The sequence below is a fragment of the Buteo buteo genome, chromosome 10 (genome assembly GCF_964188355.1).
Source record: "Buteo buteo chromosome 10, bButBut1.hap1.1, whole genome shotgun sequence".
Lineage (NCBI taxonomy): Eukaryota > Metazoa > Chordata > Aves > Accipitriformes > Accipitridae > Buteo > Buteo buteo.
In genome coordinates, this window is record NC_134180.1 from 1,306,201 (window position 1) to 1,325,123 (window position 18,923).

An 18,923-nucleotide genomic window follows, 5' to 3' on the forward strand; every position below is an offset into this window, starting at 1 on the left:
TGCAAGTGGTTTAGGGAAGGGTGTCTGCTCCTGGGTAGGTGCCGCACTGAGAGGGGTCAAAATTTAAAAACAGAAAAAAAATCTAGGGTTGAGGGGTGGGGGGAGTATTTTTAATAGCGACATTTGAAATTGGTACTGGGGTGGTGGAGGCAGTGGGGGTTTTTATTGCATTTACCAATAGGATGCAAGACCTGAGTATCGGGACCTCGCTGGTAGAAGCTTTGAACAAAGCTCTAAGTGGGTCTGATCCAATTAGTTTCCAATTAGCGCATCGTTGCAAGAATTTGCTCTGTTTCTTGAGAGGGAACAAGGGAGAAGAGTCCAGGTGGGGAGCTATTTTGTAGAAAACTAGTACAAAAAAAAAAAAACCACAAACCCACCAACCAAAACACAGCTCGAAAAATTGCTGTTGCAAATGGATGAACCGAGGCTGGGAGGAGGAGGATGGAGGCCGGGGGGCTCCCTCCCTGCGCCGCACAGCTCCGCTCGGACGAGGGGATGGCACTGTGGGGAAGCGCTCTCCGGCATCAGATCCATCAGCCGAGAGGGTTTCCGTGAGCGGCATTAGGAAGCCCGAGGCATGGGAGAGGCCGGGCTCGACCCCTCTGATCACTTCTGGGGTTTCTCTGTGTTGTTACCACTGTTTTTCCGAAACGGGACTGTACCAGGGGCGGGGGGAGGGAAGGGGCTTTCTGTTGTGCGGTATCACGTGAGAAATCTTTAAAATTGGCCTTTTTGGAGAGTCTCAGACCAAAACACTAAAATTGGCAGATTTACCAGCATTTCCTATCTCCCTTTTTCTCACTGGGAGTGGCAAGTGGAGTTGTTCCACTAAACCTGGTTAATTCAGGGAGATGAGGGTAAGGCTGTAAAAGAAATAGTTTGGTTCCCATCCTTTGGAAATCTTGAAATGCAATTTAAACGGGGAGCGCTTTGTTCACCGACCTTAAACGCACGCGCCGCGGAGCCGGGGATAACCCAGAGCAGAGCAGCCCTTGAGGAAGAGGAGACAAGCAGGCGAGCCTTCCTCCCGCTGCCCACCGCAGAGCCCTGCTGAGCGATGGCAGCGACAGAGCCCGGCGGCTCCGTGCCAGGGCAGGTAGATACTGGGGAGAAAGATCAGAGCTCAGGGAGGTCCCACCGCATCTCCCCTCATCGCTGGAGCTGCCGACGCCGGCGTGTTGGGCACCATGCAGCCATCTGAGCCGTGGCGTCGCTCACCAGCTTCCAGCTCTGTCGGGGAGATGACGGGTCCCGTGTGTTGGGTTTTAAGTGACCGAGCCCCATCTGCGTCCGCAGGGCAGAGCCCAGGGCTCAGCAGCTCCTCAGAGGATGGCGAATGCTCCCCGTGGTAGGCAGAGGCACGGTTTGGTTTCCTAACCAGCATGCTGGTACCCGTTCCTGGTTATCCTGAACATAGGCACCCCATGCTGGTGTCTGAATACAGGCGGTGCCGAGTTTTGGTTTTGGGAAGAGAAGTTAAAAAAAAAACCCACACCTGATGTGAAATCCTGGGAATTTTCCCATTCCCCCAATGCTTTGGATTTGGTTTGAAATGCCACGACCTCCTGCTGGGATGGAAACCGCACATGGCCGATCCCTTCATGGGACAGGGAACGTTTCCCATGGCCGCGGTCGCCGGCACCCCCTGGGAGAGGGTGGCTGGAGGAGACCCTCGAGTTTGACTTTTGGGAAAACCGCTGAACCGCGCTCATGCTTTCTGTCGTGGTTCAGCTGGAGGGAGGAAACGTTGCAGCCCATACTGGATGCTGCGTATGCTTAGACTGGCTGGAGTCACTGGTCCGGGCAGGGCGCTGGGAGGCTTTGCTGGATGCTTTTCAGAGGCTGATGGTGTTCCCAGGGCTGTCGCTGGCTCCCAAGGCAGAGGGAGCTGCGCGGGGCGATGCCAGAGGCCGGCTCAAAGGCAGGGAGAGGAGCAGAGCCTGCGGCTGCATGGCCGGTACCCGGGGAAGGCGGGTTGGCATCTTCCAGAAGGAAGGGCAGCTTTGGAGGGTCTTCCTCCCGCAATGCAGGGGTGGGCTGTGGGGTGTCGGGCTGAGCGCAGCTGGCCCCTCTCCAGCATCAACCGGCCACACAGCCGGCTCAGCAGTGCTGGCGGAGGCTGTGGTTAGCAGAGCTGCTCCATTTACACTTCTCGGTTGTAGGTATCTCGCCATCAGTTTTTTTAAGTACGCGATCACTTGCCCTTTTAAACGAAGTTGGAAAAAACCCCACATTTTTAACACTAACGCAAACCACAGCACCTCCTGTGTATGTCTTGCAGCTGCTTTCCTGGGGTCCTTTGCTGATCTGAGCGTTTTAAACCTCCTGTCTCCCCCCACCGCTGTGTCGTGGGCTCTTGTCCTGGCACCAGCCTTGTGCCAGGTTTTCTGGTGACCCCCGGGATTTCATCCCGTCCCGATATGAGCACTGGGGGAGGTAGAGCAGAGGGAAATGGATTTATTTCCCTCTGTGGCTGAGCGCGTCCCCAGCCCTGCTCACGCCCCAGCTTGGCACTGCGCTGAGCATCGTCCGTCAGCCGAGGGTGGCAGCCCCGGCACAGCAACAGGCAATGCCTTTTTGTTGGGTTTGTTTTTTTTTTTTAAATCTTTCATCCAACATAACTTCAAGCTCTCGAACGCCGCATCTGTAGCGGGAAGCGAGCACAGTCCTGAGGTGTGCCTGGGTTTTGCCACAGCAGGGCTTTCTCTTCTCCACGAGGGAATTTCCTCTGTCCTTAATCTAGTACAGTTCCAGCCTTATTTTTCTACTCCAGATTGCTGATTCTTCCTCTATGTTAGAGACCAGTGCATGGTGCTATAGCCAGTGACCCAGGCAAGTGCCCGAGCTGCAGGTCAGCCAGAAAAACCTGCGCTCCGCGCGGCAGCGAGCGAGCAGCCGAGGTTACCGCAGGAGCCGCGCGCCGCTCCTCCGCTCGAGACCCGGGCAGGGGCTGTCGTCCCCCCCACCCATCATCGGCTTGTGCTGCCCGAGGGGGCACCCCGATACCCCTACCCAGGTGGGTGCCAGCCCTGCCTGCATCCTGCCCTCCCCGGCCCCCCCAGCATCACGATGGGGCGGCTCAGACCCGCAGCGCCGGGCGGCTCGCCGTGGGATGCTCTGCCGGCAAACGCCGTGGGATGCTCTGCCGGCGAAGCCAGCCAGGCTCACCACGGTCCAGCAAATTGGGGTCAGTCTGCCTCTCCCCCCGTCTTTCCGCCCGCCGTGGGCCACGCTCATCCCTGCTGTCTTGCCCGAGTCGTGCCGTGGTGCCGGCAGTGGGATGGCCGGCGAGGAGCGAGGCGGCAGGTTTAGGTTTAGGTTCGACGTGCGGCTGGAGCCGGGAAAAGGGGTCAGGGAGCATCTGCTTGGGGTCCCCTGGGAGCCTGGGGACAGGGCTGGGGGGTCCCGGCAGAGGGATGCCGGTGGCAGCAGGGTCCTGCCAGGACCCGAGCGGGGCGGGCAGGGGGCTGCCGGTGGGTGCTGGTGTCTCTCAGTGGGTGACTCGTTAGGTGGAAAAATCCTCGACCTTTTTTTTTTTTTTTTTTTTAATTTTTTCCTCGTCTGAGTAAATCGGTGATCATACTGTAGATGTTTTTGTATAGCATAAATATAAGTGCAAATTACAGTAGTCGCTTGTACTTTGTTAGTGCATTTGCCAAAAAAAAAAAAAAAAGAAAAAAAGGAAAAAAAACACTTTTCAGGACTTTTTAAGTGCTCCAGATCGTGAAGGGGGAGTGGGAAGCCAGGGCCTCCCTTGTGCCGCTGGTGGGGCGTGGGGCAGGCGGTGCCAGCAGCCCCAGCTCCACAAAAGCCTTTTTTTGGACGTAAACACATGCCCAAATCTGTCTGGCGTTTCTTTTTAGCATGTGGTGAAGCCGTTGCCAAAAATAGAAAGGAGAGAGACTGCAGAAGAAAAGGGAGAGGAAACTTTGCTTCTATTTAATTTTTTGGTCCGTTTTCCTTGTCCTCCCCTCCCTGTCTCGGGGACCGTCCTGGCGGCACAGCCAGAGCCAGGAGACGCCCGGGCACCCGCACGGCACCCGCCGACGCGGCTGCGAGGCTGGCGGGGTCCGGTGGCTCGGTGCCGGTGCCAGAGCCTCCCAAGCCCAGAGCCAAGCAGATCGCCCTTCCTCTGAGTACTTAAAAAGTCAACTTTATTTAACAAAGTAAAAAATAACGCATTTACTTCATTGAACAGAAGCCACGCGTCTGATACTTTGCGCTCTTAATTTTTTCTCTCTGGTCTATTATTATTATTATTATTATTATTATTATTATTATTATTATTTGCCAAACTCTGGTCTTGTTGCCAAACGCAAATCAAGGTTTGTAAAGACTGTACTTAGGAAGTAATCGGTGTCTGTAACGTAGGCTCCTCATAACGTCTGCATTTTTGGATCTCTTGATTTTTATTTCTGGTGTGCCATAGACCAATTTCTTGCACAGTGTTTAATATTTTGTGGAATTGTTGTTAAGAAGTGAATTGATAACACAATAAAAAGGCTCACTTTTCATTTTGCCAGATGTCCTGCCCAGCCTGTCCTGCATCTGCTGCGGGGGGACACCCGGTTCCCTGGCATGGTGGGTGCTTGGGTGGTCTTGGTGCTGCCAGCCTGGGGGCACAGTGCCCCCCCCCCCCCGGCCACTCGCCCTTCCAGGAACAGTGGGGCTGCGGGAGGGGAAGTCATTAGAGCTGGGTAATGACTGACCCTTCCTGCTGCTTTCTCCGGAGTTGGGTTCCACGAAGACCTCCTCGTCCCCATCCTTGGGGCATTTCGGCCACCTTCGCCCTCCTGCCTAAGGATGCTTGGGGGGGGGGGTGCCGTCACCCTCGGGGGCTACGCAGGATCCCATCGCTCTCCCTTCGCAACCCCCCCGGGGGATCACAGCCTGCAGAAACAGCCGGGCTGGTGCAGCCCCTCGGGGATCCCCTTCTCCCACCCTCGGGGGCTGCTCACACCACCCCGATGCTCCCCATCGCTGGCAACTCCTGGCAGCTGGCGGTCCGTCATCTCCTGCTTCCTGGGAAGCACCGGGGCTCTCCCGTCCCGTGGAACCACAGCAAAGCGAAACCGAGAGCAGCGTTTCTTCCCTTTTTGGAGAAAAGGAAGGGATATCCGCCTGCCCTGGCAGCGGCCCCGTCTCCCCGCTCGGCTTCCCAGCAGCTCCCACCCAAAGCGGCACCGGGGTCCGGTGCCGGAGCTGGCTGGCGGCAGCGTGTGCCATGGGGGCTGCTTTCCTGGAAGGCAGCGGCCTCCACGCCAGCAGCTTTGGGGAGAGGCTTGGAGCAGCTCCTGCCCGCTCGGCCCGGCAGGAATGCGTGCTGCTGCATACGGGCAGTCTGGAGCCACGCTTCCTCCGCGTGCCTGGAATAGCTGGGATTTTTCAGCGTCTGACCCAAACCGTCGAGCTGGGAAGGGCGGCAGCGGGACGGGCAGCGGGCAGCCCTGGCTGCAAACCGCCTGCCTGGCTTTGCCGGCCGCTGCTGCCAAAGATCCGAACCGTGGTCCTCGGGTCGAGCCTCGTCACCCTGCGCAGGGGATGCTCGACTGCCCGGCTGGGTCTCGGGGGACTGGGGGTCGGATCTTGGGGGTGCACAGGGTGGCAGTGGGAGACGAAGGCACGGCTGCACCCGGCAGAGCCCGGCGAGCGGCAGGAGGGAGCGGAGGGGACACGGTTTCCCCACGAGTCTCTGGCCAACAGCGTCTTGGGGAGACGTGGCCTTGCTGGAGCCACCGGCACCGTCTCCGGTGGGGTCAGTGCCAGCCCCGTCCCCCTCCCGCAGCCGGAGGTCCCGTGTCGGTGTCCCAATGCCAGGTGGGGACAAGCAGAGCTGCACCGGCAGAGGGGTCCCCACACCCATCATTTCACAGATGCTCAAACTCCCCCAAATTCACTGAAAATGCAAGGATGTGTCGGGGAGGCCGGGAGCTGCTCCGCTCCTGCCTTCCTGGAAACCTGCTTCAAAGCAAACCCGCCCGGCGCTGGAGCCTGGCACCACATGAAAGTCCACCGGACCCTCCTGCCGGCATGGAGCCGCAGGCTCCGGCACGGGCCAGGGATGGCTGGCTGGTGGCACAGAGCAGGGAACGCGGCTAAAAATAACCCGCCCTCCTTCACGGGGCTATTTTTAGCTTCTCTGCAGCTATAATTATCTGCCCTTGGCGTCGGGGCCGGGGAAGCTGCTGGCACCGGAGGCCGGGGCTGTGGGGACGTGACCGTGGTGGCCCCGTGGACGGACACGGGTCCCACTGGACCCACCAGGGCTTGGCACCAGCGTGTGCCTGTAGCAACGCCTGGGTGACACCGGTGTGCACCGGGATGGGGACATCACCGCAGCCGGGACCCCCCCGCCCCCACCCCAGCACCGCATGGCCCCAGGTACATCCCACCATCCCCGGGGACTCACGCGAGGGAGAGCCCCGCTCTGACCGCAGGGATGCGGGGGCTCGGGGCCACCCGCATCCCACGGCGGGGAATCCCTCTGTGTCCCCCAGCCTCCACCTCCCGCCCCCGCCGTGGTTGGGGGCTCCCGAGCCGTTCCTCTCCCCCGTGTGACGCAAGGGACACCGGGACACCCGCGACGCACCGGGACCGCGACCGTGACGCCACGGGGCGGCTTCCTGCTCCGGCATCCGCCTCCCCCCTCCGTGCGCCATGACACGAGCCCTCACGGTGGAAGGGGAGCGGGGTGCGGCGTGGGGACCCCACAGCCCATCGGCCACCCAGGACCACCCCGGCTCCGTGCCTCAGTTTCCCCACCTGCGGCACAGCCCCCTCTCCGGAGGCTGCTTGTTCGCAGCCGGAGCTCGGAACGGGGCGAGGTGCCAGAGGGGTTCCTGCGGGATTGGGGCGATGTCACACCCCCCCCCCCCCCCAAACCTCTGGCAGAGGGATGGGCAGCCCCATGCCCGGGGGGGTCCCTGATGTCTCTCCCTGGGTGGATGCAGGGGCGGACGGGGACAGAGCCCGGGGACGAAGCCAGCCCCGCTGCCTGCCGCCAGCAGCCACCCAGACCAGACTCATAAATCACCGGCTGTGGCCTCCCCACACGCCGGGCTCAGACAGAGCAGGATCCGGCCCGGCCCCGTCTGGCTGCAGCCACCCCAGAGCCAGGAAGGTGTGCCCCCCCCCAATCTGAAACAGCCCCCCCCATCCCTGAGCCCCCCCTTGCATGCACATGGGCACACGTAAGCCCCCTTCTCCATGCATGGGGCATGCAAGGTCCCGGTGACCGGGGGGGGGGACGCGGATGCGACCCCCGGGGGCCCGAATGGGCCCCCGGGGGTCGCATCCGCGTCCCCCCCCCCCGGTCACCGGGACCCCCCGCACCCACAAACGCGCACGCAAACACTTCCCCTCCTCTTCCAGGAACCGCTCTGACCAGCGTTCCCACACCAGAGGGGGGGGCCACACACAGATCCAGCCCCCCCCCCACCTTGGCATCAACCCCAGCCCCGCTGGGACCAGGGGTCGGACATTTCCCGTGGAAAATGGTGGCACGTGCCGGGATGGAAAAGTACCGGCCGGTTTCAGCCACGTCCCCGAGCCGGCACGGTGCTCACACGCGTGTGGGTGCCGTGTGCCTGCCGGCGTGTGTGCACACGCGTGTGTTTTTTTGCTTGCACGTGGTCTGTGCCAGGTTCTGGGGGGGCTGTCGTCTGGCTCGGGGTGTGTGCCCGGCACCCATCCTGCACACCCGGCCCCACTGCAAGCCCCCAAGGTCTAATTATCGCCCAGGGTCTAATTATCGCCCGGCGTTAACGCTCCCGGCGTCGGGCTGGCTCTGGCCGGTTCCCCACGCTGCCGGCACACTGGAACCTTGTGCCAGGGAAAGGTGTGCGGCCGCCGGCCCCGCCGCCGCAGCGATGCCGGAGGGATGCGGTGGGGATGCCGGTGGCCACGGTGGCAGGGATGCCGGGAGTCACGGCGGTGGTGGGCCACAGCTCTCGCCAGCCAAACCAAACCAGCCCAGGACCCCCGTTCCCAGTCCCAGGACCCTCATTCCCAGTCCCAGGACCCCCGTTCCCAGTCCCAGGACCCCTCTCCCCGGCATCCCTCGCTCCGGTGCTGCGGTGCTGGCAGGGTGCCGGGGTGGGGGTCCAGCCGTACGTGGCCCTGTGGGTGCTGAATCAGGGCCCCCCCCCAGACCTCGCAGCCGCCCTCGGTGTCTGGGCCGGCTCTGGCCGGGTGGAAAGTGCGGCTCAGCGTCCAGCCGGGATCCCCACCGCCCCCACGCTCGGCCGGGACCGCGGTGAGTCAGGCCGGCCTGGGGACGCCGCAGCTCGGGGGGGGACCCGGGGAGCCCTGGCCGGGGGCTGCAAGGGGGGGAGCCGTGGCTACACGGGGAGGGGGTCCCATTGCCCCCCACTAACTGTGAGGTCCCATTGGCACCCTCTTGCTGGGGGGAGGTGTCCATGGGGGGGGTCTCTGGGGTCCATGGGGGGGGTCTGGGGGTTCCTGGGCAGGGTGGGGGGTCCTCTCCTGCCTATGACCCGCTGCAGGATCAGGCCCCTGGGGTGCACCATGCTGCTGTCTGGGGGGGGGGCCAGGGGGATTCCGTGTCCGGGGAGGGGGGGGGGGGCAGGGACAATGTGGGGGGTGGGTGACATGTGTGTGCATGTGTCTGCGTGTGCGTGATCCGGCACACGTGTGGGCGGTTCCATGTGTGCTCCGGGGTGGGCTGCGGTTGGAGCTGCGCTGTGGGTGTCCTGCCCGGCTGGGGTGCTGGGGGGGGGTGCAGTGCGCCGTGGGGCTGGCTGTGCGCTGCTTGGGGCTGCAGGGAGGGTCCGGGGGGGGCTGCCACCCATCCCACCCCCCCCAACGCCCCGGGGCCGTGACTCAGCCCGGCCTGACGCACTCATCACACGGGTGGCTGCGAGGCGCGGGCACGGTGTGTCCTCGCCGGTGACACCAGGGGCAGGAATGGCGGCGTTGATGCAGGCCGGGGTCACCGGGGCCTCGTGACCCTCTGCCTCACCAGTGAAATGAGTTTCGGGGAGGCTCAGCCTGCCCTCCGGCCCTTTCCCTCCTAGTTTTCTCCGGGTGCTCCTGGGGACTAACACCCGTGGGTGCCCCCAGGCTGGCACATGCCGTGCCGTGCCCTTTGCCAGCAGCCTGGAAGCACAGGGTGAGCTGCAGCCGTGTCCCTCGCTGCGGCTCCCGGGCTCACCCAGAGCACCCCACGCTGTTCCCCACCGGGGATGGACAAGGGGGTCCCTGTCCCCCCCCAGACCACCCCCCTCTGGAGCCAGACTCGGGGCTCAGGCTCTCGCTTTCCCAAACTGTGCTGTGGGAGGGGTGCCACGGCCTTTCTGCAGGTGGGGAAACTGAGGCACAGGAGGATTGCCCTGCCAGGATCGTGGTCAGGTGAGGAAGGCTCAGGGCCATGACTCACCCCACAGCCCCACAGCTTCCCAGGGTGCTGCTGTCCCTCTGTATTCCCCCACCATTTCCCCCCCCTGCTTTGGTGGGTGCAGCCTGGGGGAGCTGATGGCTGCAGGCAGATTTCACCCTCTCCCCACTGGGCTGGCTTGTTCCCCCACCCCAGGGGCCAGGGCCTCATCCTGCCCCCACTGAACCAGCCCCATCACCCCCCTGCTCAGCCCCAGGCTCCAAGCTGAGACCTGCCAGCTCATTGCAGGTGTGGCTGGGCAGACCCGGTGGGGCAGACTGGGTGGTCCTTTACTGTGTGTGTCCCCCCCAGCCCGGCTGCGGGGTGGGGGCCATGGTTTGGGGCACCCAGCTCAACCCCATGCATGGGGGGGGTGGAGGTATTGCCCCCACCGAGGGCTTGCCTGGTCCTGTGGGACCCCCCCACACTACATTGGGAGGGGGCACCCACTCCCACAGCCCCGGGGATGGCTCCAGCCTGCGACACTGTGGGTGGGAGAAGGGCTGGGACGGGTCCCCAGCTGCCTCGGTGACCTCGGCTGTCACACTCCCACCACCGTCCCTCTGTGCCTCAGTTTCCCCCTGCAGTCAAAGCCCAAAGGGAAGGCGCAGGGCACGTTCCCCAAGACGTGAGGCACCCCGGGACAGGCACCACGTCCCCAGCCAGATGGGACGGTCACTGTGTCCCCAAGCAGGCTGGACACCGTGTCCCAGCCGGACAGGATCGCCTTCCCGGCTGAGTCCCGGCTCCCTCCCAGCAGCCCCGTGCCAGCCACGGGGCTGGCACAGATCCCGGCCCTCGGCAGGTCCCCGCGTCCCGGTGGGACGGGGTGTCCCCGGCCACGTGGCTCGGCCAGGGCAGAATCGGGACCGTCACCCCGGGCTGACACCGGTGCACGGAGCGTGGTGCCCGGGGATGTCACGTGTGCATGCGTGCGTGTACATGCGTGTGCGCGCGTGTGAACCGGGGTGGGTGCAGCGGGGGCGAGCGCGGGTGAGCTCAGGTCAGGGCCTGCTCCGACACGCCAACGCCGGGACGCTCGGAGCGGGGCTGGCAGCTCCCGTGCCGCACCAGGCCCCGGCACGCACACGCGTGTGCACATGCGCGCACACACATATACACACATGTGCACACCTCTGTGCACAGGCAGGTGGCTCCTGCCCCCCAGGAGGGGACCTGCGGAGCACCCGGGGGGGGGTCGCCACTGCCCGCAGAGGGGGGACCCCGCACCCCACCATGCCGGGTGCGTGGCACGGGGAGGGCGGCCGCTGCACCTGCAGTTCGCTGCCTCAGTTTCCCCTTCATCATCCCTCCCTCCCTGTCCCCAAATCCAGGCACCCACTTGGGGGGGGGGCTGTATGTGGGAGAAGAACCCAGGAGTCCAGGCACCCATCTCCGGGGGGGGGGGGTGTCCTTTAAGAGCACAGGTGCCCACAGTTTGTGGGGCGGGGGGGGGGCAGGTGTGGGGAGGGTTTATCTGTGCAGGTGGGGTCACACACACCACCCCCCCGGGCTGCAGGAGGAAGAGGCCAGTCAGAGCAGCCCCCCCGCCCCGTGGGTATCTGCAGCGCCGAGCACTGTGTGAGTCCCAGCTCCTGGGGGTGTTGGGGGGGGTCCGGGCCCTGGCAGGGCTCAGCCCGCGGGCAGTCCTGGTTCCCACGGCCCGGGGGGGCTGGAGGGAGCTGCGGTTTGGCAGAGGGTTGGTCCCAAAACCCCGGGTCAGCCCCCAGGCTGTGCCTCAGTTTCCCTTGGACATCAGGGCCATGCATGGGGTCCCCACCACGGGTGGTTTTTTTGTGGAAGGACCCTTTTTTGGAGAAAGGGGGTGGGGGGGGCTGTGCATGGGTGGGAAATGCCCCAGCCCTGCCCTGAGGGCCCCCCCCGCAGAACCCCGGGGGGAGGCTGGGAGCGGGGCCGGTGCCAAGCGCAGCCCGGGGGGGCCCCTCCCCGAAACCAGCCTGGGAGCGGCTGATCCCGCTCCCCGTGGGAACGGCTCCGGCAGAGCAGAGGAAGGCAGACACCCATGAGTTCAGACATTTTATTGCAAATAATTATTATTTTCGTAAATCGGTATAAGAATAGACTCTGGAATAGATTCAGATCAGGGTCTCCAAGTGGCTTGAGTGCAAAAACCGACACTGGCAGTGCAGGTCCATCACTGCAGACGATAATTTATCCCTCGGCAAAAGCAGTTCGTTTGCAAAAATCTGTCCCTCTGCAGTCCTCGCCTCCGCCGAGTCACAGATGCCAAAAAGAAAACAAAACAGTCTCCATCTCCGCCCCGCAGCGCCCGTCCTGGGGCTCCTCGGTCCCACGGTCCCCGCGGCCAAGCACAACTCCTCGGCATGGCTCCGGTGTGCTCCGGCCAGCGTCCCACCGGGCTGCCGGCACGGCACGGCCGCGGCTCGCCTCCTTTCCCATGCCCACCGGTGTGGCCGGGCTGCTCCTTTCTCCTCTCCGGTTAAAAAGAAAAATAAAATCGGTGGGTGTTTGGGTTTGTGTTTTTTAACTGGCCGTTTCTCCTTTCTGCTGTTTTAGTTTTTTTTTTTTTTCCTCCTCCTTCAGATACAGAGCTGGGCATCAGCCAGAACCGGCTCAGCGTTCCTGCAGACAGACGTACGGCACCCACTGGTTCTTGTCGCGGCTCTCGGCGCAGTAACTGGCCACCTCTGCCAACCCTTGGCTCTTCCAGGCGTCCGTGTGCGGGTTCTGGGAAGCAAAAACACGAGGTTAGTGCCACCGTCGCCCCAAACACGTGGCCCTGAGTGTTTGCGTCCCCCTTCCCGTCCTTGGCGCGATGCCCGGCGTGAATCACGGGGCTGCCGGTGCATCACCGTCCCACTCACCGTGACTAAGAGGCAATGGAGATCGCGGGGCTCGGCGCCCGGCGCGGGTTCGCCCAGGATGGCGGCCAGGCGTTGCATGCCCGAAACGCGCAGTATGTGGATGTCGTTGTCGCAGCAGAAGGCCTGGATGAGGGTGAAGTGGATCTGCAGGGCGATGTCACCTTCGTCCTCCTCATCGGTGGCCAACAAGCACAGCACCACGCTGTCGGGGTCCCTGCGGGCACACAGGGTGTTTAGGGGGGGACCGGACCAGCTCTGGATGGTGCAAACCCCCCCATCCTGGTGCTGTCACACCCGTGGGACACTGACACCCCATGTCACCGGGGCCACCTCCCTGCGTGCAGGGAAGGAACGGGGGACAGACCCCCCCACCCACAGCACCGGGGCTGCTCCAGGCAGCTCCCCCCCCCACTCCCCAAACCCTTTGCTAACTCTGCTCCAAGCCAAACACCCCCCCCTTCCCCATGCAAACTCTGCCGTCCGGACCCCCCCCGGCACTGACACCTTGCCTTACACCCACCCTGCTCGGACAGGCCCCCCCCCGGGATACTCACACATTCATCAGCTTGGCGGACTCGTAGACCCCCACCGTCAGCCGGTCCTGCCGCTGCGCTGCCACCAGCACCCGCTCCACCGCCTCGCTCACCGCCTGCATCCTACGGGAGGGAGGGGGGGGAAGAGAACCGGTAAGCAACAGCAACGACAAGGACGATCTCCCCCCCCCCCCGCACCTCCTCGACCCGGGGCCGCCGCACTTACTTGCTGCTATCGCAAGGCACCAGCTCCTCCAGGGTCATGGTGCAATTGTAATCCGGGGCGGGAGCCCAGGGGCCGCGGGTTCCGCGGGAGGAGAAGGCAAATCCCAAGTGAGATAATCCCGAGAGCGGTGCTGTCGCGGTGCTGTCGCGGTGCTGTCGCGGTGCTGTCGCGGTGCTGTCGCGGTGCTGTCGCGGTGCTCGATCCCTTCCAGCCGCAGCTGCAGCGCGATCGCTCTGAGCCCGCGATGCGCCCGGCGTCGCCTTTTATAGGCTCCCGCCACGGGGCGGGGCGTCACGCGGCGCCCCCGCTTCACCTATTGGTTGAACCGGCACAAAAGGACGGGCGGGCGCTGCGGGGATTGGACGCCGCCGGCGGGTCCCACGTGGGGATGAGCGGGTGAGGGAGGGGGGAACCCCCGCCCCGGGGCCGTGCGGGGACCGGGGGCTGCACCGGGGGGGGGGGTCGGTCTGTGCACCGGGGGGTCCGACCGTGGATGGCACCGGAGGTTCGTCCCTGGACTGGGGGGTCTGTCCGTGCACCGGGGTCTGCAAGGCGGGGGGGGTCCGACCGTGGACCGGGGGGTCGGTCCGTGCACCGGGGGTCGGTCCGTGCACCGGCGTCTGCAAGGGGGGGGGCATCTGTCCGTGCACCGGGGGCGGCACCGGGGGTCTGTCAGTGCACCGGGGTCTGCTAAGGGGAGGGGCGGGCGTCTGTCCGTGCACCGGGGGGGCCGACCGTGGACCGGGGGCGGCACCGGGGGTCGGTCCGTGCACCGGGGTCTGCAAGGGGGGGTGTCTGTCCGTGCACCGGGGACGGCACCGGGGGGGTCCGTCCATGGACCGGGGCGGGGGGTCGGTCCGTGCACCGGGGGCGGCAATTCGTGCACCGGGGGCGCGGGGGAAGCTCGGTCCCTGCACCGGCACTTGTAACGGCGGGGCGGGGGGGGTGTCGGGTGTCGGTGCGCTCAAACCCGGGGGAAACGGGGACACGCGATGGAACCTCCGTGCACCGGGCTCGGGGGGGGGGGGGCCGGGCCGAGGTCCGGGGCTGGGGCGGGCGGCGGCTGCCACCTGCCGGGGCTGCCCCGCGGCCTTGCACACCCGCCGGGCGGCTCTCCCGGCCGCAGGCGCTCCCGCCGCCCACCCACGGTGCCGGTACCGCCCCCCCCCCTTCCCCCCCCCCCCCCGGTGTCCCGTCCCCGCCCCGCCGAGAACGGCCGCAACTCGTTGCACCCATGCAAACCTCCCTACCAGCAGGGGGCAGGAGAGGCAGCGGCGGCGCTCTGCCCTGCCGCTCTCTGCCCCACTCGCGCTGCTCTCTGGGAAGTGTAGTCACGGCGCGCCCCGCCCCGCCCGCTCCGCAGGGAGGGCGGGGACTACGTTACCCAGAGAGCACCGCGCGGGTAGGTAGGCGGGGCGCGGGGAGCTGTGGGCGGGGCGCGAGGCCACGTGTGGGCGCGGGGGTGGTGCCGCCCGCACCGGGCCATGGCCGAGAGTGCCCCGGGGCCGCGGGTGGGCACCGGGGCTGTGGGCGACCGGACCGGGGCTGTGGGCCACCGAAGAGGGGCTGGAGGGTCTGGACTAACCCGGCTCGGGGGGACGGGACCGGCGACGGGAGGGGAGGGGGGGGCGGCGGGTCTCGGCACCCCGGTCCAGCCGGTGTCCGGGATGGGACCGGGATGTTCCGCGGGTGCCCGTGTCCCCGTCCCGCTCCGTGACGTCGCCTTTGCTGCCCGCAGGGTCCCGACCCCGGCACGAGGGGTTCGTCCTCGGGGAAGGCGACGATGCCGGGGGCTGCCCCGTTCCGCTGCCCCCGCACCTCCCTCCCCCGGGACCCCCCGGGCGAGGGGTCGGACGGTGACTCCGAGACCCCCACCTCGAGCATGATCCCCAGCGAGGAGGAGGAGGAGGAGGAAGGCCACCAGGTGAGCAAGCTGTGTACCCAAACCCCCTGGGATTTGGGGTACACGCTGTCCCCCTGTGACCCCAGCACCTGCCCCCCCCCCCCCCAAATCTCCCCTCAGTGGAGGGTGGGCGATGCCTGCGTCACCACCTGGGCAGGGGACGGGCGGTTGTACCCTGCCCACCTGCGGGCACTGGACCCCGCTGCTGGCACGTGCTTGGTGGAATTCGACGGCTACGGCAACACCGAGGAGCAGGCGCTGGCTGATCTCTTGCCCCCCCGGCCCGGGGCCTGGGGGTCCCCTGACACCCCGGGGGGTGAGGGTCCCCCCTCATCGTGGGAGCCACCCCCAAGCATGAGGAGGAGGAAGGGCAAGCAGGTGCCCTGCTCCCCCCAGCCCCCTGAGGTGAGTGCCCGCCATCCCCCCAGCCTTGGGGCACCCCGTGCCCCCCCCGGTATCTCCCTAAGGGGGCTGCGGGTGCTGCTGGTAGGTGATGCCCCCACCGTGGCCCCCAGCCCCGCTGCACGCCCTGCAGGAGGAAGAGGAGGAGGAGAGCGCCTTGGCCGCAATGCTGATGGCCTGGTACATGAGCGGGTACCACACCGGCTTCTACGTGGTACGGCGGGGGGGCGAATGGGATGGGCGGAGGGGGAAGGAGAGGGTGTCTCCCCCTGACCCCCCCACTCTTCTGTGCCTCAGGGCCTCCAGGAAGGCCGGGCAGAGGCTGCCAAGCCCCCCCTGAGACCAGGCCGCAGGCAGAAGCCCCCACGCAGCTAGGAGGGTAGGTGGGTTTGAGGACGCTCTGGTGCGGGACCCCCCTCCCCGTGCTCCCAGCAGGGCCCTGCTCTCCCGTCACCACCCTGCTTGGGGTGGGGGGGAGGCACGGGGGACCTGGGAGGGCTGCGGGACAGCGGGGGACCCCACAGGGATGCTGGGGGACCCCATGGGGACACTGGGGGACTTGGTGTGGCTGTGGGACATGGGAATGAGGGGGCTGGGATACCCCATCGCCCATTCCCTGCTGCTCACCCGTGTCCGCTCTCCTCCAGCTGGATCCCATGCCCCGCCGGAGGGGCGGCCATCGGGCAACGCTGCGCTCCTGCTCTCCCCTCACTTGTGGAGGGGTCCCCCCCACGGGGGTCTTGGCTGCAGGGATGGGGGGGAGCAGTCTTTCTCCTCCCTGGCCGGCTCTGCATCAGAGCCCTGGCCCAGGGGGGGCTGCAGCACCCACTTTGTGTCCCCCGCTTTGTCCCCCACCCCCTGCCCCCTCCTTTGGAATAAAGCTGTTTGTGAGACCTGTGTGCCAGCCTGTCTGTGCCGTCCCCGGAGGGACCCTGGGCTCTGCCAGCGCCACGCCGGCGGGTGAGACGCGCCGGGATGAGCCACCGCCGCAGCCGTGTTTGCTCAGGGAATTGGCAGAGTGGCCTCTGCCTCGCTGCGGGGCTGGGGGGGCTCAGCCCCGGCGGGGGATTCTGCGCCCGCCGGCTCTTGGGCTGCTCCGGCTGGACGTGGCACTGACGTACATCCCGACGGCTCCTTGCCACCGGCTCGGGGCACGTGTGTCCCAGGGGATACATCTCCTGGGGACGTGTGTCCCCCATCCAGCTTGATGACAGCATCAAGGTTTGGGGGGACACTCACGCACCCGCTAAGTGCCCGCTCCCCATCTGCGTCAGCAGGTGTTTGCCCACGCCGGTGACCGTCGGTGGCTGCGGTGGGGCGGCGGAGGGGGTTATAAAGCCGGCTGAGTCGGGCGCATCTGGGAGCATCCGGAGAAGCATCTGGCACCGGGAGCATGGAAAGCGCCTGGCTCTGCCTGCTCTGTCTGGCCAGCTCCGGCCTCATCCTGCTGGGCTCCACAGAGCCAGTGCTGGGGCTCCAGCCGGCCAAGAGCCTGCCCGGGCAGAGCCAGGAGGAGACGGAGCTGGTAAGGGGCTGGGGAGCGGTGTCTGGGGGGGACAGGACCCTCAGCAGCCCCCGTGTGGCTCTGGGGCACCTTGGGGTGCTCATGCTCCCATTGCCCCCATTTGGGGGCTGGTTCTGGCCATGCTGGGGCGTTGGGGAGGGGGAGACCAAGACCTCGCCACTGGTTTTCTGCTGCTGCTTTTGAGCAGTTATGGGGGGGGTCCTCGAAGCAGCTCCCCCAGGGGCAGCAGGGCCATCCCATGGCATGTGGGAATTTGTAGCTTTTTCCTGGTTTTCCCTCCCCATCCTGCCCTGACAGGCTGCCCTGGCTCAAGTGTGGTGAAGGGAGATGCTGTGCCGGGTGGGAGAAGGTGGTGGGTGCCAGGGAGGGGACATGGGGCTGCACCTAGGGGGGTGGGATGCACCCTACCACTCCGAGCCCCCTGATCCTGCCCCAGCCCTGATTCCCCCCCCCCCCGGCAGGGACTGAGCCTGAACCAGGCGCAGGGGGTCTGGAGTGGTGATTGCACCCCAGGGTGCAACCTGTGGGACTGGGTGCTCTTCATGGGTGGGACAGGATCTGGCACTGGTATCCTGGGGGGCTTGGGGTGATGTGGATCCAGAGCCCCCGGGTGACAGGGTGCTGTCCACGGCAGGTCGAGGCGCTGCAGGAGGTGCTGGAGAAGCTGGGGAGCAGGGAGCTGCCGGCGGTGGAGAAGAGGCTGAGCTGGGTGCCCTTGGTACGGCTGGGCTGGGGGGTGGTGGGTGCTCAGCCCTGGGTGCTCAGGCTGGCACCAGAGCTGGACCCTTTGGGTGCTGGTCGTGGGGGGGTCCAGCCCTGGGGGGGTCTGGGCTGGCCGAGCTCCGGGGCTGACGGGTGCTGTCCTGCAGTGCAAGCCTGGGGACCCCTGCGCGGTGCGGAGGGGGGCACGCATCGGGAAGCTCTGCAGCTGCCCCCACGGCACCGCCTGCAACTTGTTCATCCTCAAGTGCTCCTAAGGGATCGAGGACACCGGGGATGCCGCCAGCCGCCGGGATGCTGCTGGCCCAGGCTGTGCCCCATGCAGTGGAGGGGCAGCCGTGGGCCCCCGGCCCCCTCCCCGCACCGGGACATGCCTGGATGTGCCTGTACAGCACCCTTGGGCGCCCCGGCCCGTGGGGCTGTGGGTGTCCAGGGCCAGAGTCACATTAAACGACTTGGATTCACGCCTGCTGCCTGCTCCTTGGGGGATTCTGGGGGGCCAGCACCCTTCTGGGGTCCTGGGCAGGGTGGGTGGGTGGGTGGGGTCCCATCCTGCTGCAGGTCTGTGTGGGGCATCCGAGGCTGGGGTGGGATGCGTGGTGGAGGAGCGGGATGGGGGGGACATTGCCGGGGTGGGCTGGGGGCCGAGGGCTGGGCCCGGGGGGGGGGTTTTGTGGTCATGGCCCTGGTTATTCCTGATCCGCCAGAGGCTGATGGGTGGAGAAGCGGTTTGGGAAGAAAGGCTGAGGAGAGGGGGGATGCAAGGGGCCTACATGGACCAGCCCCCCATCCCGCATCGTATGTAGCGCGTCGCCCAGGCCCTGCGCATCGCACCGCGCAGCCCAGGCTGGCCTGCAGCCGCTCGGTCCTGCAGCCGTTGCGCTGCGTTCCCTGCACAGCCCCTACGCTGCACCCCGCTGCGCTGCACCCCCCGGGCATGACACGGCCTTGTGCTGCACAGCCTCGGCACTGCGCTGCGCACCCCGGTACTGTGCTCTGCACCCCAGTATTGTGCTGTGCACCCTGGTACTGCACTGTGCACCCCAGCACTGCACTATGTGCACCAGTACTGTGCTGTGCACCCCAGTATTGCTCTGTGCACCTCGGTACTGCATTCTGCACCCCAGTACTGTGCTGTGCACACCAGTATTGCTCTGTGCACCCCGGTACTGCGCTGTGCACCCCCGTATTATGCTGTGCACCCCGGTACTGCAGCGTGCACCCCGGTACTGCGCTGTGCACCCCCGTATTGTGCTGTGCACCCCGGTACTGCAGCGTGCACCCCGGTACTGCGCTGTGCACCCCCGTATTGTGCTGTGCACCCCGGTACTGCAGCGCGCACCCTGGTACTGCAGCGTGCACCCCAGTATT

At 65.7% G+C, this 18,923-nt stretch overlaps 4 protein-coding genes across 4 annotated transcripts in view; 3 read left to right on the forward strand and 1 right to left on the reverse strand.

Moving 5' to 3' along the window:
• Positions 1-1,355, forward strand: part of GNG7 (G protein subunit gamma 7) — a 23,672-nt gene extending 22,317 nt beyond the window's left edge. Inside the window, exons 4-5 of the mRNA XM_075037409.1 lie at positions 182-237; positions 1,300-1,355. Of these exons, the coding sequence (XP_074893510.1) occupies positions 182-237; positions 1,300-1,355 (112 nt within the window). The remainder of the gene's footprint in view (positions 1-181; positions 238-1,299) is intronic.
• A 10,066-nt stretch (positions 1,356-11,421) lies between these two features.
• GADD45B (growth arrest and DNA damage inducible beta) lies at positions 11,422-13,257 on the reverse strand. Its single transcript, XM_075037813.1, has 4 exons — positions 13,003-13,257; positions 12,798-12,899; positions 12,244-12,457; positions 11,422-12,106 (listed from the first exon to the last, which is right to left on the reverse strand). Exons 1-4 carry the CDS (start codon positions 13,038-13,040, stop codon positions 11,993-11,995), a joined length of 468 nt encoding a protein of 155 aa, XP_074893914.1. The 5' UTR covers positions 13,041-13,257; the 3' UTR covers positions 11,422-11,992.
• Positions 13,258-14,432: 1,175 nt separating this feature from the next.
• On the forward strand, positions 14,433-16,223 carry LOC142035602 (uncharacterized). The gene is made up of 6 exons (XM_075037812.1): positions 14,433-14,513; positions 14,741-14,926; positions 15,026-15,310; positions 15,441-15,521; positions 15,605-15,686; positions 15,955-16,223. The coding sequence occupies exons 1-5, from the start codon at positions 14,487-14,489 to the stop codon at positions 15,680-15,682; spliced, it is 657 nt and encodes a 218-aa protein (XP_074893913.1). The 5' UTR covers positions 14,433-14,486; the 3' UTR covers positions 15,683-15,686; positions 15,955-16,223.
• A 14-nt stretch (positions 16,224-16,237) lies between these two features.
• Positions 16,238-17,933, forward strand: LOC142035604 (cocaine- and amphetamine-regulated transcript protein-like). The gene is made up of 3 exons (XM_075037814.1): positions 16,238-16,832; positions 17,467-17,550; positions 17,702-17,933. The coding sequence occupies exons 1-3, from the start codon at positions 16,701-16,703 to the stop codon at positions 17,807-17,809; spliced, it is 324 nt and encodes a 107-aa protein (XP_074893915.1). The 5' UTR covers positions 16,238-16,700; the 3' UTR covers positions 17,810-17,933.
• Positions 17,934-18,923: the final 990 nt, after the last annotated feature.